The sequence below is a fragment of the Ruditapes philippinarum genome, unplaced genomic scaffold, assembly GCF_026571515.1.
Source record: "Ruditapes philippinarum isolate M1 unplaced genomic scaffold, ASM2657151v2 ctg3432_1_1_1_1, whole genome shotgun sequence".
Taxonomy (NCBI): Eukaryota; Metazoa; Mollusca; class Bivalvia; order Venerida; family Veneridae; genus Ruditapes; species Ruditapes philippinarum.
This window is the reverse complement of record NW_026855552.1, coordinates 40,985-65,137: the sequence shown is the minus strand read 5'-3', so window position 1 is coordinate 65,137 and position 24,153 is coordinate 40,985. Positions and strand designations below refer to the sequence as shown.

The 24,153-nt window shown below is 34.4% G+C and overlaps 1 protein-coding gene across 1 annotated transcript in view; it reads left to right on the top strand.

Moving 5' to 3' along the window:
* The window catches only part of LOC132743686 (structural maintenance of chromosomes protein 2-like), an 83,468-nt gene extending 74,619 nt beyond the window's left edge, over positions 1-8,849 (top strand). The window contains exons 5-7 of the mRNA XM_060732240.1: positions 2,466-2,549; positions 4,375-4,440; positions 7,975-8,849. Of these exons, the coding sequence (XP_060588223.1) occupies positions 2,466-2,549; positions 4,375-4,440; positions 7,975-8,075 (251 nt within the window). The 3' untranslated portion in view covers positions 8,076-8,849. The remainder of the gene's footprint in view (positions 1-2,465; positions 2,550-4,374; positions 4,441-7,974) is intronic.
* Positions 8,850-24,153: the final 15,304 nt, after the last annotated feature.

Genomic DNA, 24,153 nt, shown 5'->3' with positions numbered 1-24,153 from the left:
GCTATCTTGAGAAAATATTAGAAATGATAGTTGTTTAACGTCTCGCAATTTCCGACTAAAAGGGCCCGCAAAGAATAGAGGAATTGATAAAAGATTGACCTTTGATTTCTGTCAGAATGTTAGTCACTTTCATGGTATTTCTGCCATCGACGGCAGCATTTAAAATAAGTATTCTGCCTACAACGCAGCATTTTCTTCAACCTGACCATGATTGAACGTCTGATAAAACTTTCAAGAAAAAAGACTCACGGGATAGATATTTGGCTTGCGTGACCCAAATGCATGAACGTCTATATTAATAACACGAAATCCTGCCATTTTAGTTAAAACTTGGAGATAGTTTTTGAACAAAAAAAAACAGACATTTTCACGGATTTTTCCGAAGCTGTCACTTTTTAAGCTGTCACTTTTAACCTGCTCAAATAGTCTAAAAACAGAAAACTAGTCAAAAAATTACCTAATAGTTTTCCAGTCAATAGACAATAGTTTCATAGCAATGAAAGGGGCCGTATTTGTGTAATAATACCAACCAAAATTTATAACCTACCTGAACCGCAGCGGGTAAAAGTTCAGCTATCTGCCATCACTGCAGTGATCTGCAATCACTGCTGCGGTAATACGGTGTGATAATGGTTACCGTTATATAACTATGACACACTTAAGCGTACACTTATCCAAAAAACACACGATTTATGGTGACTGTTATCAAACAGCACATTTTTGTGTAACTGTTATCATACAGCACACTTTTATTGGTCACTAAGCTGATATCAAACACACACTTTAATTGTACCTGCTTATAATAAAGCACACTTTTGTGGGTAACCGTTATAATATATCACACTTTTATGCGTAAATGTTATCATACAGCACATTTTTATGGTCAATGTTATCGTACAGCACACTTTAATGGTTACTTTATCATATAGCACACATTCATGGCAACTGTTATCACGCATCACACTTTTATGGTTACTGTTATCATACAATCACAACTTTTATGGTTACTGTTAACATACATCACACTTTTATGGTTAACTGTTATCATACATCACACTTTTATGATTACTGTTATCACACTTTTATGATTACTGTTAACATACATCACCTTTTTATGGTTACTGTTAACATAAATCACACTTTAATGGTTACTGTTATCATACATCACACTTTTATGATTACTGTTATCACACTTTTATGATTACTGTTAACATACATCACCTTTTTATGGTTACTGTTATCATACATCACACTTTTATGGTTACTGTTATCAAGCATCACACTTTTATGGTTACTGTTATCACGCATTACACTTTTATGGTTACTGTTAACATACATCACACTTTTATAGTTACTGTTAACATACATCACACTTTTATGGTTACTGTTATCATACATCACACTTTTATGATTACTGTTAACATACATCACACTTTTATGGTTACTGCTATCATACAGCACACATTTATGGTTACTGTTGTCAAGCATCACATTTTTATGGTTACTGTTATCACGCATCACACTTTTATGGTTACTGTTAACATACATCACACTTCTATGGTCACTTTTATGATACATCACAGTTTTATGATAACTGTTATCACGCATCGCACTTTTATGGTTACTGTTAACATAAATCACACTTTTATGGTTACTGTTAACATACATCACACTTTTATGGTTACTGTTATCATACATCACACTTTTATGATTACTGTTATCACGCATCACACTTTTATGGTTACTGTTAACATACATCACACTTTTATGGTTACTGTTATCATACATCACACTTTTATGGTTACAGTTATCACGCATCACACTTTTATGGTTACTGTTAACATACATCACACTTTTATGGTTACTGTTATCATACATCACACTTTTATGATTACTGTTATCACGCATCGCACATTTATGGTTACTGTTACCATACATCACAATTTTATTGTAACTGTTATCATACAGCACACTTTTATTGTAACTGTTAGCATATATCACACTTTAATGGTTACTGTTATCATACATCACAGTTTTATGGTCACTGTTATAATACATCACACTTTTATGGTCACTGTTATCACGCATCACACTATTATGAATACTTTTATCATACAGCACACCTTTGTGGTTACTGTTATCATACATCACACTTTTATGGTTACTGTTATCATTCAGAATTATAATTGTAAATTCTTAAATGCGATTTGTGTGGCTTATTTTATATTCGGTCACATTCCCCATTGAAAATAGTATTAGTCATTAAGTAAACAGTATTATGTCTTATTTTCAACAAAACTTCGCTGAAATTCAAGGTGTATAAGTAATGTTCCAAAAATACTGGAAAAAAACCCGGTTCTTTTAAATAGCACACATTCCATTACAATGGTTCAATTCTTGGATAGTGCGTATCATAATTCTTAGAACTGATTTAATAAAAGTTTAATGTTTCAATTATTCTTCAGATGAAACAAGGCAGGACAGACAGAAGAAAGGAAACATTTTTCAGAGGTTTTTTGAGAGGAGACGTTATAACCGGAGGAAAACAAGTAAGATTTTGCTTAAATACGCTATGCATGTGACTTCCATAATTGATACACAGTCAAACCTTTGTTAGAGACAAACTCCGATTTGAGACTACCCTGTAAATAAAGACCACATTTTGCCATTTTTTCATTGAAAAAAGAATATTCCGAATAAAGACCTTTTGTCTATAAGGATCATGCATGTTCTCACTTTGGATGGTCCTCATTTACCAGTTTGACTGTACTGTGTTGACAGATTGACTTTTCGCGGAGAAAAAATCAAGCTATTGCTACATGTTTTCCATTCCCGTTCCCGTCCGTAACAACATTTAGTTGTTATTGTTTTGTTGTACAATATTCATCCTCCGAAAACTCAGAACATTTCGAGCGTAACTCCGCTAGGCGGTTGTTCTTACATACTATATCTTCACCTGCAGAAAAATAATACCTGAAAACGTAAAAAAAATTTTAATAATATTTATTTTTATGTACAAGATTGCTTATGTTTTGTATCAATAAAGTACAGGAAAAATCAACAAGAATAAACTCACCTCGCCTTGCAATAATTGAAAATAGATGTCATGCTTAAAAGTTGTTTAACGAGAAATATTTGCAGTTAAAAGGATGTATACATCAATATTTTTTTTTCGTACGGACACCCATAATGTGTAAAAGTTGTTGCTGTAAAATTGAGGTGTATTAGCTATATTTTTCAAAATATCGACCATATAAATGCCAGTCGATCAATAACTGATAGATATGTAATAATAACAATAATAATAAATGTTTAGGATATATAATATTAACTGCCTAAAATATAAAAACTGACAAGAATACGGACCAAATACAAAGTTCTGGTAGCACAGACGAGGACACAATCAGGGTCTTTTCGATTATTGTCTTAGAAAACGGAAATAGAGAAAGACAATCGAAAATCTGTGAAAAATATGTTAGGTATATATTGACCTAACGGAGTAAACACTCAGGAATAATGCGACAGACGGCATACAACGACGCGACGGGCGTCGCTCAATGACGTTACGTCACTTCCTTTTTGGTTTGTTTGAATTATACAAACTGCCCAAAATATATAAAGATTAAGCTGGCGGAATATGATATTTGTCACCGGTATGGGGGCATAGGTGACCAAAATGCTTAGATAAATTGCAAACCTTATTTAGAAATTAAGTAAGAGTGACAAAGTGGCAATTTTCATAATTTTGGCGGCCATCTTGGACACCATCTTGGATTTCTCTGTTCGCCACAATATATGCCAATTTATGCCGGCAGATACATTTGAGAACATTTTGGTACATGACATGTCTTGTTAAAAAGGGTCCGGTAGCCCCTATAAATAGATTAGTTTCTTTTCGTAATTGTCACCTGACCATATGGCATATCAATTTTTGAGTTAATTTCTTCAAGTAGGTCAAACTGAACTTTATCTTGGCGTTCATACAAACTTGACTGGCATATGTTTTTTTTCCTCACAATTTGACATAATTTTTTTATCAATGGAGTTCTAAATACTCGGACAAACCATATAGATATCGTGTTAAGCAGATCAAGTATGTCATTGACCTTACATTGACCTTAACAGGTTAGGTCAAATCATTGAATTTAGCTAAGATTTGCATAATTTTGTAATTAATAGACTTATCTAATTTACATTGGAATAAATACCGCCAACAATACAATCCTCAAGTGTATGACATTGACCTTTGGAGTCAAATGATTGAAATTTCATACATTTGGCCAAATATATATTTAGAAAAGAATAGTTTGGAAAATAAGGGGATGATATTGATTTTTTTTCAATATACTATTATTTTTTTGTATTTCATAACAGAGAAAAGTAACGAAACCGATTCATCAGTACAAACAGAGGAGAGAAAATATCAAAATCACAAGAAGGGTAAGTTAATTCTGCACAACCATCTGATTAAGTAAAACAGTGCTCTTTGTCTGTCGTCTTCCTCGGAGTGTTGGAGTTATTAGCATCCTTCTTGCTACAAAATCTTTGCGATAAAGTGGCATCGAATCAGGTGATAACATGGACAAGGGCGGCTCTGCCGTCCAAATAATTTGCCAGATTACTTTTCTCCGGTTTCCATACGCTCCCTTCGCAGCTCACTGAATACACTTACGTTACTTCAGAATTTGAGTGATAGTGGAACATTCGACCGCTGCGCAGGAGAGTACGGTTTCCAATGCGACTTTGACATAAAAATGTGTTGATAAGTTGTGAATAATTCGTGTCTTACACATTAAGATTACTAGTTTTACAAAATTTGCTGGTAATATTTGTTGCCTGTCAAAGTCACAATTAATTTAAAAAAGTGTTGTTCAAAACTATTCATTGACGGTATGTATATTAACAATTATATATGTACGCGTCTAAAATTGGGGTGATCCCTCAGGAGAAAAGTCAACAAATTACACCAACATTGCAGACTCCGTTTGATTGAGTCTATTTATGACGGAAAATAGAAAAGTGCAACATCCTCTGCGCCTCTTTTCATCGGCTTTTAAAGCGGTATTCAATTTTCAACATTTAATGTGCTAGGATCAATGATCCCAAAGGGCCTGAAAATATAACTGAAAACTACCAACATACGATCATATGTAGTGATTGTAAGTGTTTGATTATATTTAATGAGTTTGTAATTATTTATAGAAGATTGCCTAAAATAAGGTAAAATAAAATGTCCGCATAAGATAATATCGAAAATATATTATATGATATAATAGCACTTATTGCAGCCAGATGATGTGAATTTTAAACGAAGGTAACGTTAAAAATACCTTTGTCAGTTCATCAAAAAAGCTACATGAAAACATCAAAAAGTCTGGGAAACAGAGCCATTTTCCACGTCAGATTTCAAAATTTTCTATGACAGGGGACTGACCTTTTAACAGATAATAGGTACACATTACCGGTTCAATGTCCGAAATTATGTGATGAACCTGAGATGTAACACTTATTTAAAAAGACAAAGGCCAGTATTATAGCAGACTTTTTAACTGTGACATCCATTTTACTTCATTTATCTGTCCTTTTATGTACCTTGAGTGTTGGTAAGCTTAAACTATTTCGACAAATTTCGTAAACTTTTTTATAAAAAGAAAGGCTATACTATTACCTATAATAATGGCAATTAACATATACATGACACTGTTAATTTCCAAACAATTACTCTAAACAATCTTTTTTGGCAATGTATGAAAACACCTGTTTGCGATTTGAATACAACGGTATGAATATAGCCTCTTTCCGCCAGATGGATAGAACGGTTCGAAAAGTATAAGCTAGTACCGGCAGGTTAAATATAAAGGTTATTATAGCCTCTGTCCGCAAGTTTGATATAACAGTCTGTATAGTTACATATAACGATACTTTAGCGTCTGTTGGCGAGTGGGTTATAACGGTATTTACTAACTCTGTCAGCAAGTGGGATACATCGGTATTTACTGCCTCTGTCAGCAAGGGGGTCATTACGGTGTTTATAGCCTCTGTCAGTAAGCGGGATATAACGGTATTTAATGTCTCTGTCAGCAAGTGGGATATTACGGTGTTTACTGCCTCTCTCAGCAAGTGAGATATAACGGTATTTACATCTTGTGTCAGCAAGTGGCATATAATGGTATTTATATCTTTTGTCAGCAAGTGGGATATAACGGTATTTATAGCTTATGTCAACAAGTGGGATATAACGGTATTTATAGCTTCTGTCAACAAGTGGGATATAACGGGATTTAAAGCTTCTGTCAACAAGTGGGATATAACGGTATTTATAGCTTCTGTCAACAAGTGGGATATAACGGTATTTATAGCTTATGTCAACAAGTGGGATATAACGGTATTTATAGCTTCTGTCAACAAGTGGGATATAACGGTATTTACTGCCTCTGTCAGAAAGTTGGTATAATGGTATTTATGCCTTCTGTAAGCAAGTGGATTAAAATGGTATTTGCTGTCTCTGTCAGCAAGTGGGATATAAGTATTTATAGCTTCTGAAGGCAAGTGGAATATTTCGGTATTTACTGCCTCTGTCAGCAAATGAGATATAACGGTATTTTTCTGCCTATGTCAGCAAGTGGGATATAACCGTACGTGTATATTCTCTGTCTGCAAGTTTGCAAGTTGAATATGGCAATATGTTTATTGTTAAGCTTAAATAGGCAAGTCGAAAATAGCATAAATGTATAGCTTATTTCGGCAAGTAGGTTATAACTATATGTTTAGCTTGTTTAGGCTAGTGGAATCACTATATGTTTGGCTTGTGTAGGCAAAATCACGATATGTTTATCTTGTGTAGGTAATTGGAATCACTATATGTTTAGCTTGTGTAGGCAAGTTGAATCAATATATATTTAGCTTGTGTAGGCAAATGGAATCACTATATGTTCAGCTTTGTGTAGGCAAGTGGAATCACTATATGTTTAGCTTATGTAGCCAAGTGGAATCACTATATGTTTAGCTTGTGTAGGCAAGTGGAATCACTATTTGGTTAGCTTGTGTAGACAAGTGGAATCACTCTATGTTTAGCTTGTGTCGGCAAGTGGAATCTCTATATGTTTAGCTTTATCGGCAAGTTGAATCACAATATGTTTAGCTTGTGTCGGCAAGTAGAGTCACTATATGTTTAGTTTGTGTAGACAAGTGGAATCACTATGTTTAGCTTGTGTAGGCAAGTGGAATCAGTATTTGGTTAGCTTGTGTAAGCAAGTGGAATCACTATATGTTTAACTTGTGTAGGCAAGTGGAATGACTATATTGTTAGCTTGTGTAGGCAAGTGGAATCACTATATGTTTAGCTTGTGTAGCCAAGTGGAATCACTATATGTTTAGCTTGTGTAGGCAGGTGGAATCACTATATGTTTAGCTTGTGTAGGCAAGTGGAATCACTATATGTTTAGCTTGTGTAGGCAGGTGGAATCACTATATGTTAAGCTTGTGTAGGCAAGTGGAATCACTATTTGTTTGGCTTGTTTAGGCAAGTAGAAACACTATATATGTAGCATATGTAGGCAGCTGGAATTACTATATGTTTAGCTTGTTTAGGTAAGTGGAATGTTTTTTTTCCTCACAATTTGACATAATTTTTTTATCAATGGAGTTCTAAATACTCGGACAAACCATATAGATATCGTGTTAAGCAGATCAAGTATGTCATTGACCTTACATTGACCTTAACAGGTTAGGTCAAATCATTGAATTTAGCTAAGATTTGCATAATTTTGTAATTAATAGACTTATCTAATTTACATAGGAATAAATACCGCCAACAATACAATCCTCAAGTGTATGACATTGACCTTTGGAGTCAAATGATTGAAATTCCATACATTTGGCCAAATATATATTTTGAAAAGAATAGTTTGGAAAATAAGGGGATGGTATTGATTTTTTTTCAATATACTATTATTTTTTTGTATTTCATAACAGAGAAAAGTAACGAAACCGATTCATCAGTACAAACAGAGGAGAGAAAATATCAAAATCACAAGAAGGGTAAGTTAATTCTGCACAACCATCTGATTAAGTAAAACAGTGCTCTTTGTCTGTCGTCTTCCTCGGAGTGTTGGAGTTATTAGCATCCTTCTTGCTACAAAATCTTTGCGATAAAGTGGCATCGAATCAGGTGATAACATGGACAAGGGCGGCTCTGCCGTCCAAATAATTTGCCAGATTACTTTTCTCCGGTTTCCATACGCTCCCTTCGCAGCTCACTGAATACACTCACGTTACTTCAGAATTTGAGTGATAGTGGAACATTCGACCGCTGCGCAGGAGAGTACGGTTTCCAATGCGACTTTGACATAAAAATGTGTTGATAAGTTGTGAATAATTCGTGTCTTACACATTAAGATTACTAGTTTTACAAATGTATTGTTCTTCAAAATTTGCTGGTAATATTTGTTGCCTGTCAAAGTCACAATTTATTTAAAAAAGTGTTGTTCAAAACTATTCATTGACGGTATGTATATTAACAATCATATATGTACGCGTCTAAAATTGGGGTGATCCCTCAGGAGAAAAGTCAACAAATTACACCAACATTGCAGACTCCGTTTGATTGAGTCTATTTATGACGGAAAATAGAAAAGTGCAACATCCTCTGCGCCTCTTTTCATCGGCTTTTAAAGCGGTATTCAATTTTCAACATTTAATGTGCTAGGATCAATGATCCCAAAGGGCCTGAAAATATAACTGAAAACTACCAACATACGATCATATGTAGTGATTGTAAGTGTTTGATTATATTTAATGAGTTTGTAATTATTTATAGAAGATTGCCTAAAATAAGGTAAAATAAAATGTCCGCATAAGATAATATCGAAAATATATTTATATGATATAATGCACTTATTGCATCCAGATGATGTGAATTTTAAACGAAGGTAACGTTAAAAAATACCTTTGTCAGTTTCAAAAAAAGCTACATGAAAACATCAAAAAGTCTGGGAAACAGAGCCATTTTCCACGTCAGATTTCAAAATTTTCTATGACAGGGGACTGACCTCTTAACATATAATAGGTACACATTACCGGTTCAATGTCCGAAATTATGTGATGAACCTGAGATGTAACACTTATTTAAAAAGACAAAGGCCAGTATTATAGCAGACTTTTTAACTGTGACATCCATTTTACTTCATTTATCTGTCCTTTTATGTACCTTGAGTGTTGGTAAGCTTAAACTATTGCAACAAATTTCGTAAACTTTTTTTATAAAAAGAAAGGCTATACTTTTACCTATAATAATGGCAATTAACATATACATGACACTGTTAATTTCCAAACAATTAATCTAAACAATCTTTTTTGGCAATGTATGAAAACACCTGTTTGCGATTTGAATACAACGGTATGAATATAGCCTCTTTCCGCCAGATGGATAGAACGGTTCGAAAAGTATAAGCTAGTACCGGCAGGTTAAATTAAAGGTTATTATAGCCTATGTCCGCAAGTTTGATATAACAGTCTGTATAGTTACATATAACGATACTTTAGCGTCTGTTGGCGAGTGGGTTATAACGGTATTTACTAACTCTGTCAGCAAGTGGGATACATCGGTATTTACTGCCTCTGTCAGCAAGGGGGTCATTACGGTGTTTATAGCCTCTGTCAGTAAGCGGGATATAACGGTATTTAATGTCTCTGTCAGCAAGTGGGATATTACGGTGTTTACTGCCTCTCTCAGGGAAGTGGGATAAAACGGTATTTATATCTTGTGTCTATAAGTGGGATACGACAGTATTTTTTCTTTGTGTAAGCAAGTGGGATATAACGGTATTTATATCTTCTGTCAGCAAGTGGGATATAACGGTATTTATAGCTTCTGTCAACAAGTGGGATATAACGGGATTTAAAGCTTCTGTCAACAAGTGGGATATAACGGTATTTATAGCTTATGTCAACAAGTGGGATATAACGGGATTTATAGCTTATGTCAACAAGTGGGATATAACGGTATTTATAGCTTCTGTCAACAAGTGGGATATAACGGTATTTACTGCATCTGTCAGAAAGTTGGTATAATGGTATTTATGCCTTCTGTAAGCAAGTGGATTAAAATGGTATTTGCTGTCTCTGTCAGCAAGTGGGATATAAGTATTTATAGCTTCTGAATGCAAGTGGAATATTTCGGTATTTACTGCCTCTGTCAGCAAATGAGATATAACGGTATTTTTCTGCCTATGTCAGCAAGTGGGATATAACCGTTCGTCTTTAATCTCTGTCTGCAAGTTTGCAAGTTGAATATGGCAATATATTTATTGTTAAGCTTGAATAGGCAAGTCGAAAATAGCATAATGTATAGCTTATTTCGACAAGTAGGTTATAATTATATGTTTAGCTTGTGTAGGCTAGTGGAATCACTATATGTTTGGCTTGTGTAGGCAAAATAACGATATGTTTATCTTGTGTAGGCAAATGGAATCACTCTATGTTTAGCTTGTGTAGGCAAGTTGAATCAATATATATTTAGCTTGTGTAGGCAAATGGAATCACTATATGTTCAGCTTTGTGTAGGCAAATGGAAGCACTATATGTTTAGCTTATGTAGGCAAGTGCTTTAATCACTATATGTTTAGCTTGCGTAGGCAAGTGGAATCACTATATGTTTAGCTTGTGTCGGCAAGTGGAATCACTATATGTTTAGCTTGTGTCGGCAAGTGGAATCACTATATGTTTAGCTTGTGTAGGCAAGTGGAATCACTATATGTTTAGCTTGTGTAGACAAGTGGAATCACTATATGTTTAGCTTGTGTAGGCAAGTGGAATCACTATATGTTTAGCTTGTGTAGGCAAGTGGAATCACTATATGTTTAGCTTGTGTAGGCAAGTGGAATCACTATATGTTTAGCTTGTGGAGGCAAGTGGAAACACTGTACGATTATCTTGTGTAGGCAGGTGGAATCATTATATGTTGAGCTTGTGTAGGGAAGGGAAATAACTATATGTTTAGCTAGTGTAGGCAGGTGGAATCACTATATGTTAAGCTTGTGTAAGCAAGTGGAATCACTTTATCTTTAGCTTGTGTAGGCATGTGGAATCACTATATGTTTAGCTTGTGTAGGCAAGTGGAATCACTATATGTTTGGCTTGTTTAGGCAAGTAGAAACACTATATATGTAGCATATGTAGGCAGCTGAAATTACTATATGTTTAGCTTGTTTAGGTAAGTGGAATCACTAGCGGTAAGCTTGTGTAGGCAAGTGGAATCACTATATGTTTAGCTTGTGTCGGCAAGTGGAGTCACTATATGTTAAGCTTGTGTTGGCAATTTGAATCACTATATGGTTAGCTTGTGTAGGCAAGTGGAACCACTTTATGTTTAGCTTGTGTAGGCAAGTGGAATCACGATATGTTTAGCTTGGGTTGGCAAGTGCAATCACTGTACATTTATCTTGTGTAGGCAGGTGGAATCGCTATATGTTGAGCTCGTGTAACCAAGTGGAATCACTATATGTTTAGTTTGTGTAGGCAGGTGGAATCACTATATGTTTAGCTTGTTTAGGCAAGTGGAATCACTATATGTTTAGCTTGTGTAGGCAGGTGGAATCACTATATGTTAAGCTTGTGTAGGCAAGTGGAATCACTATTTGTTTGGCTTATTTAGGCAAGTAGAAACACTATATATGTAGCATATGTAGGCAGGTGGAATTACTATATGTTTAGTTTGTTTAGGTAAGTGGAATCACTAGCGGTTAGCTTGTGTAGGCAAGTGGAATCACTATATGTTTATTTGTTTAGGCGCGTGGAGTCACTATATGTTTAACTTGTGTAGGCAAGTGGAGTCACTATATGTTTAGCTTGTGTAGGCAAGTTGAATCACGATATGTTTAGCGTGTGTATGCAGGTGGAATCACTATATGTTTAGCTTGTGTCGGCAAGGTGAATCACTAAATGCTTTGCTTGTTTAGACAAGTATAATAGCTATATGATTAGTTTGCGTAGGCAAGTGGAATCACGATATGTTAAGCTTGTGTAAGCAGTTGGAATCACCATATGTTTAACTTGTGTAGGCAGGGGGAATTACTATATGTTTAGCTTGTGTAGGCCAGTGGAATCACGATATATTTAGCTTGTGTATGCAAGGGGAATCACTATATGTTTAGCTTGTGTAGGCAGGTGGAATCACTATATGTTTAACTTGTGTAGGCTAGTGGCGTCACTATATATTTAGCTTGTGTTGGCAAGTTGAATCGCTATATGTTTACCTTGTTTTGGCAAGTGGAATCACTATATGTTTAGCTTGTGTAGGCAGGTGGAATTACTATATGTTTAGCTTGTTTAGGCAAGTGGAATCAAGATATGTTAAGCTTGTGTAGGCAGATGGAATCACTATATGTTTTGCTTGTGAGGCAGGTAGAATCACTATATTATGTTTAGCTTGTGTAGACAAGTGGAATCACTATATATTTACATTGTGTAGACAAGTAGAATCACTATATGTTTGACTTGGTTAGACAATTAGAATCACTAAATGTTTAACTTGTGTAGGCAGCTGGGTTATAAATATATGCGGACGGCACTTGCAAAACAAAACAAACCTTTTGGCTTGCGTTCCTGTTGCAAGCCTGGTGTAGCCGACTTAAATGGCTATTTAGTTATTCACCAATGAATGCGATTAGCAATATGTTTAACCAAGCAGAGACACGCATTAGTAAAACTTATAATTATGTTATTTTTTTTCTTTATAGGTCATATATACGAAATATCTTATTCTTAACTGTTTAAACTAATCCATTATAAGGCGAAAGCAAAAATTTTATAGATGTCATCTGTCATGATTGTAAATATTGTACTGGTAACAAAGAGAATGTTTGTTTTACTAATTGTTGTAGCGTTTTAAGTTATTTTTTTATTTCATAGGCATGAAATTTGCCTATGGATTTGTAATTTGAAACGGGTAATAATAAACATACAAAGTACCTACCACCTGTTTGACTATGTACTAATAATTACAATAACAACAATTCTTACTACAATAACTCATGTACAAGAATAAAATATATCATCACAGTTCTATCTATTATAAAGCATGTATAAACAATATAATCAAACATGCAAGAATGTTATTTGACTACGATTGTGATGGGGGCGAGCGTTCTTGCAACCTGATGAACATAATATGTCATCATGATTCATACTCGCTCTGGTAAGTGTAGTATTTATTATTAATGCATTTATTTATTTAAGAATATAATATACTTTTGTCCCATGGTGCTTTTTTCATAATAATGTATAAATAAGTCATACTTAGTGATTGAAAATTATATAAAAACACCGATTTTATTTGCCGCGCCCGATTTGCTTTATAGTTTATTTGATCCATGTTGTTAATTATTCGCGTTGTTAATTATTGAAGACCCATGGGTATATGTCTTATGCTGTTGATAAGCAGACGACTTTTTACGACATAAATACATACAAAAATTTATGCCCTATTGTAGTGTCAGCCCTACTAGGCCGTATTGAACACCGAAGTGAACAAAGTGTGCACCCTAGTTTTTGTAGTGTTGCTTATAGATTATTTGTATAATATTATATGATTGTGTTATATCTATGTATTTATAAGTGTATTTGTTTTATCTCGGGAAAGGGCTTTACTGCCGCCTGATGCACAGACGCTTGGGGGTCAGATCCTGTCCCCAAACGTGATACGCCCCTATTAACATTCTATTAAACTATTTTAATATTTAAACACGAATGGGACATCTATTACAACGATAAAAATGGTTTTCAAACAATTTTTACATATGTGAAAAAAAAACCCGTATACTATCAAGTCTCAATAAAGTACTTGAAATTATTTGTCATAGTAATGGCTTAGTTAATGACGTATCCATACTGCTATAGGATTGTATTCAAACCTAACGCCAGTGTCTTTTTCTTATCCAGCTTAATTCGCCGCGCGTCGTGTTGTTGGTTGTTTGTTCTCTATGTAGCCTGATAGAGAGGTATGTCACCTTTATACACACCTGATTTCTTGCTTGCAATGATTCGTATAGTAAAAGTCATAAGCCTCGATATTCAGCATCGTGGCAGACGATATTTTTACGGCAACCATTTAATGTATTACCGGGGTGATGGCGATAGAGAAATTATATAAATTATATAATATATATAATTTCTATATTTAATAAATATTGTTACGGTGGTATAAAGAGGCCATCAGAAATATTTCATCTACTTCGTGCGCACGTGATAGCTAATATGTGCTATCAGCGTTTCAATTAAACAGTTGTTATTAAGAAATTGGTATTTATAGATGGCATTAGGTAATGAAATATAAATATTATATTCTTTTAATTTGTGGATTATTCTTTTCACTTAATTGATAGTTCAGTTCTTGGTATAAATTTTATCAAAATGCGTAATGTAACACGCTCCTTATTTACTACATATCAATGAAGTCATATACGGCTGATTAGACAACATGTGATCATGAAATCATTAAATGAAATAATTTAAAATAAGTAATTAAAGAATACCTTTGAATCATATCTAGTCAGCATTGACAATATAGGTTAGCAAAGTTACATTCCACTCTTATCCCAAAACTATGCTGGCTGATTTGGTACATTGCGCGTTGCGGTTTCGGCGCGTTGTCGCGCTGTCGTCTTGTCGTCATGTCTCAAGCGAAGCACACCAAACGACAAGTTGTCGTGCGGTGCGTTATTGCCCTGTCGCTTGGCTTATAAGCCAATACTTCGATTTGAACCTTAAAACAATGTGACATCGCGATAACACGCCGCACGACAACGCGCCATTTGGCCCGAAGATCGAAAGTCAAAATTTTTAAAACCCGAATTTCGAGCTGGAGTTGAATTTCGAGCCAGCTTGAAGATCGAAATTCCAAATTTAAAAAGTGGAATTTAGAGCTGGAGTTGAATTTCGAGCCCGCTCAAATATCGAAATTCAAAATTTTAAAGAAAAAACGAATTTCGAACTAGCGTTGAATTTCGAGCCAGCTCGAAGATTAAAATTCAAAATTTTCTAAACCCGAATTTCGAGCTGGAGTTGAATTTCGAGTCAGCTCGAAGATCGAAATTCAAAATTTTCAAAACCAGAATTTCGAGCTGAAGTTGAATTTTGAGCCAGCTCGAAGATCGAAATTCAAAATTTTCAAAAACCCGAACTTAAAGCTGGAATTGAATTTCGAGCCAGCTCGAAAATCGGAATTCAAATTTTCAAAAGCCGAATTTCGAGCTGGAATTGAATTTTGAGACAGCTCGAAGAACGAAATTCAAAATTGAAAAAAAGCCGAATTTCGAGCTGGAGTTGAATTTCGACGAAATTTTCAAAAACCCGAATTTCGAAACGGCGTTGAAGTTCGAGCCAGCTCGAAGATCGAAATTTAAAAAAAAACAAATTTCGAGCTGCAGTTGAATTTCGAGTCAGCTCGGAGATCGAAATTTAAAAAAAACCCCGAATTTCGAGTTGCAGTTGAATTTCGAGCCAGCTCGAAGATTGAAATTCAAAATTTAGAAAAGCTGGATATGTAGAGCTTTGGATTTTAAAATCGGCGACCCAGGCTCGACTCTCGTTTTGATCCGTATCGATATTTCCTATCAAATTTCATTTCGCTTGTAAAGCAGTTTTTTTTCCTTTATGCACAGAGCAGTTTAATGTTGAACTAGAAGCTAATGTTAAATCTTGCCCAGCTAAATCAATATTTTAAGTTTGTCACAGCCAAAGCGATAATCATCATCAAAGTCATGAATTACTAAACCCGACAAAATGTCGTTTTATTAAATCTTCTAGTTTTGTACACTATACATGTACTTCACTTATACAAATAAAGACAAAATACATACGACATAGCAACACAATATAATAATACCTTGAGAAGAATACTATTTTAAACTCTACCATTTCCATTTTATTCAGCAGTTCTCTTTACGTAAAGACCACTACAGACAAATCAGTAGCTCCTTGAAACACAACGCTGATAAGCTGATATTGTCATTCATTTTACCAGTGCTATTCCATTCATGAATTTGGTGTATTCTAAGCTTGTTACACTTAAAAAGTACCCGATGAGTACATGTACATGATACATGACGAAAATTAAATAAACTCAGTCTTTGGCCAGTCCTACGTCTCTCCCTCCCTAAAAGGTAAGGCCTCAAAATGCTATCATTTTTATTTCTAAAAAACTTTCTGTTTTTTTTGGTATCATGTTACACTTTCATTGCCACATACATAAACTTTCTTTACTCTTTTGTCTCTGTTACAAAGTGGTATAATCATAGTAAATGAACATTTTGTATGGAATATAACTTTGTTTGAATTTTGGCTACCTTTATGAAACATTATCACATACCCGTGCCGATTTTGCAGCTCCGTAAAAATGGTATTGCAAAGCCTTGTCCTATATATACCGGAAAACGGTATTTAGTGTGGTGCTCCACTCAGTGTAAAGACGCGCTAAATGTTAGCATTATACTGTAGGGACGTCAATAAAAATGGTTATTTTTCACTTTAAATGGTCTGTATTTTTGGTATGTGATAATTAGAATATTAAATTGACGTAAGTTCATTTAAGAAATAACATCGGCCTAAGAAGTGTATACCGGCTATTTAACACCGGTTTGGAGATTTGATGCGTAGGAATTGACCACGAAGGCCGTAGGCCTGAGTGGTTAATTTTGTCGCAACAAAACGACAAAACCGGTGTTAAATATCCGATATACACCTTTCAGGTCGATGTTATTTCGATTCTATCACGATAAAATAAGGAAGATCACTAATGTTATTTTTTCAAGCGGAAGTAACTTCCGGTGCCGATTTTCGTATAACGCTGTTCGATTTTCGCACCCTCCTGTTGCAAAGATATAGAAATTATTAAACAAAATGAAAAATAAGAAAAAAAGTTATTTTATTAAGTTTTCAACAATAAGCTGACGTTATTTCATACATACAAGAATGATAAATGAGGCACTGATGTAAACACAATACGACGTAAGTTTTTATTGTTGAAAATTGATAAAATAACGTTTTTTTCTCTAATTATTTCTTTTGATTAATAATTTCGATATCTTCGCAACAGCAGGGTGCGAAGATATCGAACAGCGTTATGCGAAAATCGGCACCGGAAGTTATTTCCGCTTCAAAAATAACATTAGTGATTTTCCTTATTTCATCGTGTTAGAATCGAAATAACATCGGCCTGAGAGGTGTATATCGGCTATTTAACACCGGTTTTGTCGTTTTGATGCGACAAAATTAACCACTCAGGCCTACGGCCTTCGTGGTCAATTCCTACGCATCAAAACTCCAAACCGGTGATATATAGCTGTTATACACCTCTCAGGCCTACAAAATATTATTTTGATTTGATAAGGTTGTCTGTAAAATTAACCATGGCAGTCACTAGACAGTCATCTAGATTTTTTGACTTTGAAATACAAAGTGAATAAAACTTATTGTGTTTTTTTTTATTTCAATTGCTAAATTTAGGAGAAGTATAATTTTATGGTACAGAATTCAGCATCCAGCTGTTTACATCTATTATCAGTTAATTGCTTTATACACTCTTGACCAACATGTGTTTAGGTTAGCAATAAAAATTAAATACTGATAACACAGATAATGTTTGTATAAGTTGCAAAGATATGATAACATGATATTTATGCTGACATGTAATATTAGAAATTACTGAATGGAATTATCATAAACATTAATTCACTTTTAAGGTCTTGAATACATGTATATCCTTCACTGTATATAACGTAAATCAAACCCTGCTGTTGATTTATTTAACTCCAGAAGAGATTTCTGTAATCTCAACAAGTATCTAGTAAATGGTACAATATATGTAGTAAATGGTACAATATAAAGATCTCTGCCACTCTAGGAAAATCTTTCGGCCATATATTCTTAGAGCAGATATTAAAGCTTGTCCTGTTAGCCTCGTTCTGAGAAATCTATGAATATGTATAAGGTTATATTAAGAAAGGTCTATTACGGTGCTTACGGATTCGCGCCGTTTTGTCAAAATATTTATAAACTGATATGGATCAAATATGTGGCGTTAGTGTATGTGAGATATTATTTCGGTATTGTATGAAAAGAAAACATTATAAGAACTGAAAATATAAATAAAAATGTTTTTTATTGTTGCTTTAAAAGGCTTTGTAAGCTATATAATCGAGGGTAAAAACATAATAGCCGCATATACAAGTAGTTTATTGGCAGTTTAACACCGGTTTTTTTTCCTTCTTTGTCTATAGTGACAAAATCACGTGAGTGTCAGAATTAGATATGACACCACACCCCCGTCTTATATATTTCAATGGATTTTCAGTATCATAACACATGATGTTGTCTACAGCAATGTAAAAATATATTTCAAGCTAAGTAAAGGACGTAAAACTTATATAGTGATAGAATACTGAATTTATTGAATACGTTGAATAAAATACAATGTAATATTATGCTTATCAGAGGCTCACATAATTTAAATTTTTTCAACTCGTGCAATAAATTCAGTATTGAACTTACACTCATTCAATATCCTCTATTTATCACACACCTGTGCCGATTTTGCGACTCCGTAATATGGTAACTCCGTAATATGGTATTGCACGACCGTGCATATATTTTGACGTGACGTCATTAGCGAGTATAGTGTAACGCTAACATTAGCGCGCTTTAACGCTATGTTTATAGTGCAAATGACATGAATTTATAGTGAAAAGTCAAACTGTTATTACACTAGTGTAATATCGTCTAGTGTAATATCGTTTTTATTAAATGGCTTTATTACACTCCTGCTCCACGGTTTCTGTGATAAAATACTTTATTATATATTTCTGATGCATAATGTGCCATAAAGCTGTTTATATCGTTAATCTTTTTTTATTATGCTTTGTATAATTTCACTGTTTTATCCCCGTTCACATACCTTACAAGTATGTGTTCAAATACTTTTTACATTTTAGAGAAATCTGAAATTCACAGACATTTTCAAAATAATATGTATTTGCACCTGTGCAGCTCACGTTATGAATAACGTCGTGAACGATCCAATAAGATATAGTACCCACGTAGCACTTTTTACGAGAACCGTTGCCCATATTAACTCCGGTACCAATTGCGTATAGTGCAGCACCATTCTGCATCAAGGCTTAATCTAATGTTGTAATATCTTGTTGCCCAACCCATTTGCATTTGATATATACGTGTTACCAGATCGGATGTAAATCATATATAAAGAAATATCTTTAAAAAAAAATTTAACAAGACCCTAAAATATCAGGAATTAAAACGAACCTTTTCTCGTTTATCACAAAGCAAGGGTTATATAAACTCACATGGTAGATTTAAAAAAGTCATGTGACTTTATTTTTATTTTAAAACTGAGATTGCTATTACAAAAAAAATCTATTTTCAAAGCCTCTAATGAAAAAGAAAGAAAAAACTGTCATGTTTGCAATAATAACTCGAGTCCCGAGAGAATAGTCAGATTTTTAAATTTGGGATTTTCAATGCCCTGTTATGAACACAACGACTTTATAAAAAGTTAAACATCGACTCATGAGAAACTCGACAGAATGACACAGTCGTAATAAATAACAATAACATATGCCTTTAGCTTTTATGAAAATTAAATATAAATTATCACTATTGTAAAAACAATCAAAGAGCATCAATCGTTGTATGGTTATATTAAGTTAAGAGATTGTCGGTATTTCCTATGATACGAACAAGCCCTCGTCGTTTAGGAATATATTAGTAACCGGGGATAAAACGTCTAAATAGTGTTTGTGCTAATCAAGTATTCTTCCTGAAAGCTTCCAAAAAGTGATAATGAATGAAAGTAGCAGTTTCTTGTCACTGTATAACATTGTATACATTGGAGTATATATGCTTGCAAGACAAGATACAAAAAATATCTTTATCCACTGGAAGCTTTGAAATTCGATCAAGCTTACTTTGAATTTTTATTTAACTGAAGTTCAAAGGTCACAACTTTTCCAACTGGATTTATCAGATTAATGATAATATAAATATATTTCTCGGGCTGTGCGCCGTATATACAGTTGAGAATGTAACCGCGCACAAATAACATGACTTCCTACATTGTAGACCTAGATTTTTGCGTTTTGTTATTTTTAAGTCAAAATTATTAACTTCACCGATAAAGAAGAAAAATTCATCGCAATGATAACTATATATACTTGGACTATTTTTGTTCGGAAGCATTCGCAAGGTGTGAGACTGTTTACAATGTTGGAGCCCCACAATAAATATTATTTTCTGGTATATTCCGGAGGTTCCTGCGGGTTTATACATGACTCGTTGGTTATTTTTGTGTCCCAAAATATACATGAACATTTTCTTCTTGTTTAAATGCCTTTACAAAATACAAAGTTAGCTCGATGAAAACCAAGTTATTCCATATAGTTTGTGTGTGTGTTTTTAGGTTTATTTTAGCTCGGCGCCGGAAATTCCATATGTCCGAGATCTCAGCGTCCATGCCGGTCCACTCTAGTAGTCTCATCGGGGACGTCTTTTTCATGCCGATCTTCCTAAGTCCTGTTCTTCGTTCGATGGAGGAAAGACAATACCGGAAAATCATCAAGTTCCGTGACGGCTGCAAACAGGCGGTTAACATAAAACGGCTCTTGTTAGCGCCACCCTCCAGAGTTAGTCACGACAGGTCAACCAATCACCTCTGGTACTTAAGATGACTTGACCTTGACCTGCCGTGTGCCTTCTCCGCGACGTGCACGCCTCTGGAGGGATTTGGAGAAGACCATATAGTTTTCAATTACTCTAACCTATTAATACCAGCAGGGACAGAGTGGAATTCAGCGCATTTACCCTGAAATCGCTTTCATTCGCTATTGAGGGAAAAAACCAATGAAAAAAATTATAGTATCTAAATACAGTCAGTCTACTCCACTTATAATGAGATCGGTTTTAACGATGTATCGCTTACAACGTACATTCTACTACGGAATACCGTTAGGGCCATCGTGGTTAGACTTTCTAATCCAGAGGGCGTCAATGCGACAGTGTGCGATAGTGCGATGACGACAATACGACAGTGCGATGACGACAGTGCGATAGTACGATGACGACAGTGCGACAATGCGATAGTGCGATGGCGAGAATAAGATAGTGCGATAATACTATCGCGTTGTCGCCATCGTACTGTCGCCGTCGCACTATCGCATTATCGCATTGTCGTCATCGCCTTATCGCACTGTTGCCATCGCACTATCGTATTGTCGTCATCGCGTTATCGCATTGTCGACTATCGCCTTCCGGTGGACAATTATAAACTGCTGACGAATAAGCTGACGGTATAGAATATGGGAAAATAATTTTACTTTTATCAATAGATTTTTTTCTTTTTCTTTTTTAGTTTTCTTTTCTTTTTTGTTTCTTTTGGCTTTTTTTGTATACTGAAAACGTCTAAATAAAATTATTAATCAAAAGATAGGGGAAAAATATTGCCAAAATCGATACTTTAATTAAATTCTTAGATAGGGGAAATACTTATATAAAAACCACGAACGTGTAATAAACTGTGTGAAACTTTAAAAAAAGTCGAAAGATCTCAGATGAAAATGATGTTATGTTGACATTTAAAAGATGCAAAAGTATTTAATTGGTCAGTAGTACATAGAGGATATTCAAGTTTTTTTTCTATAAATGCAGGATTTATTTTAATCGAGTAGTATGAAAATAAATATCCATGGGTTGCGCTGTTATTATTTGCATGTACTTATTTGAGCCGTGTCATGACAAAACCAACATAGTGGGTTTGCGACCAGCATGGATCCAGACCAGCCTGCGCATCCGCGCAGTCTGATCAGGATCCATGCTGTTCGCTTACCAACCCTATTACAAGTAGAGAAACTGATAGCGAACAGCATGGATCCTGATCAGACTGCGCGAATGCGCAGGCTGGTCTTGATCCATGCTGGTCGCAAACCCACTATGTTGGTTTTGTCATGACACGGCTCATTTCTATTTTTGACATTACTGATACAATTTGATAGTCTTAGCCTTAAATTTTGTATATCGGCTGAATCTAGAAGAAAGTAGTCCGGCAAGACACAAGTGAAAATACGGAAAATATGTTTCACTGCAGTCAAGAACCAATTTTTCAGTGTAAATGACAATACGCATTTAATTTCTTATTCATAAGTTTTCTTTATAATTCTTAATATCGTTCATAATAAATCTAACTGGTCGGAAGTTTTCTCTATAATTCTAAATATAGTTCATAATAAATCTAACTGGTCGGCTTTGTTTAATATAAAAAAATATTGCTATTTCTATTATATTTTTGATTGGTCATCAGTGGCTTTATTGTTTTGTAGAATGTAGAATTTATCATATATTCTAACAGTGTGAAACAATAAGAAATGTATGTTAAACTTAATTTTCTCTGTATATCTAATATATGTGGTCAGCAATTTTCACCATAAGTTTAACTGTAGGTCAGCATATTCTTCTATGTGTTTGACTGCTCTGCATATTCTACTTACGTTTAAGTGGTCCGCATTTTTTTTGCATGACGTTAAATCTTCTGACCATATAGAATAAGAAGAAAATACGGCAAAAACCACACAAGCAATTTCTTTTATATTTTAGTTTCTCAGCAGTGGTTTGATTGGTTTGCGAGATGTAGAATCTGTTATATTTACATTATTAACATTATGCTGGCAAAATAACATATTTCTCTACGTATCTTATTGGTCAACTGCTTTGTAACTGGTCAACATTTTTACTATATGTTTTACCTTTTACCTCATATAGACGTGTTTTCACGCCTTTTTCACAAAATGCGTATGCGGTAATGGGCCAACTGGTCAGCAGATTCTACTATACATGTGTAACTAAAGCACCGTGCGTTAAGTCTGCTGACCATATAGTATAAGAAGACAAAATGGCATAAACCATAAACCAATTTTTACTAACATTGCAAAATAAATTAGTACTTCACTGCAAATATCATTTTCCTCTGTTCATAAGCAGTTTCTCAAGGTTGAGCTAAAATCACTTTGGCTATATATAAAACAATTGGACACAAATATCTAGTATATCTTTAATGTTTTTATGCCCCCGCCATATAATGGCCGGGGCATATAGTGTTACCCAAACACCTCACAGTGTTTACCTCCCTTGGCAGAATTGTAATCACTGCCTTCACAGACGTCACATGATGATGAAAGTCACATGACGTAACGTCGAAATTCAAATGTAAATATCGACCGTTACATAGAAAATCTAACGTAATTTTTCTCTTTCTGTTTTATTTTTAACTTTTTGTACCTATGTCCGTTATATTTTATCAAAAAATTATCAAAAGTATACAAAATAATGAAAAATAAATTAAAAAGATAAAAAATATAAATATCAAAATATTGATATTTCAATGTTTGTGATGGCAGAGATCTCTGTACTGATAAGGGGAGATCACTGCGTAGGAGATTGGGCAGAGATCTACGCCAAAGAATTAAAGGGAGATCACTTTAGTGTTACCCTGTTCCGTCATTCCGTCCTTCCGTCATTCCGTCATCATCAGTTTCCGTTCATTATCTTAGTAACGGTTGCACACATTCAACTCAAATTTGACATTTTGATATGCCATGAGAAAATACAGGTCAAGTTCGAATTTGGTAATGGTTCGATGAATTTTGGCAGAGTTGGAAAAAACCATTGAATATAGTATGAAATTTTCAGTTTCCGTTCATTATCTCCCAAACGGTACAACACATACAACTCAAACTTGACATATGATATGTCATAAGAAAATACAGGTCAAGTTCGAATTTGGTTATGGTTCAATGATTTTTGGCAGAGTTATGCCCCTTTTACTTTGAAAATTATATGAAATTTTCAGTTTCTTTCAGTTTCCATTCATTATCTCCCCAACGGTACATTACATTCAACACAAACCAAACTCCTCACAGTGTTGACCTCTCTTGGCAGAATTGTAATCACTGCCTTCACAGACGTCACATGATGATGAAAGTCACATGACGTAACGTCGAAATTCAAATGTAAATATCGACCGTTACATAGAAAATCTAACGTCATTTTTTTCTTTCTATTTTATTTTTAACTTTTTGTATCTATGTCCGTTAT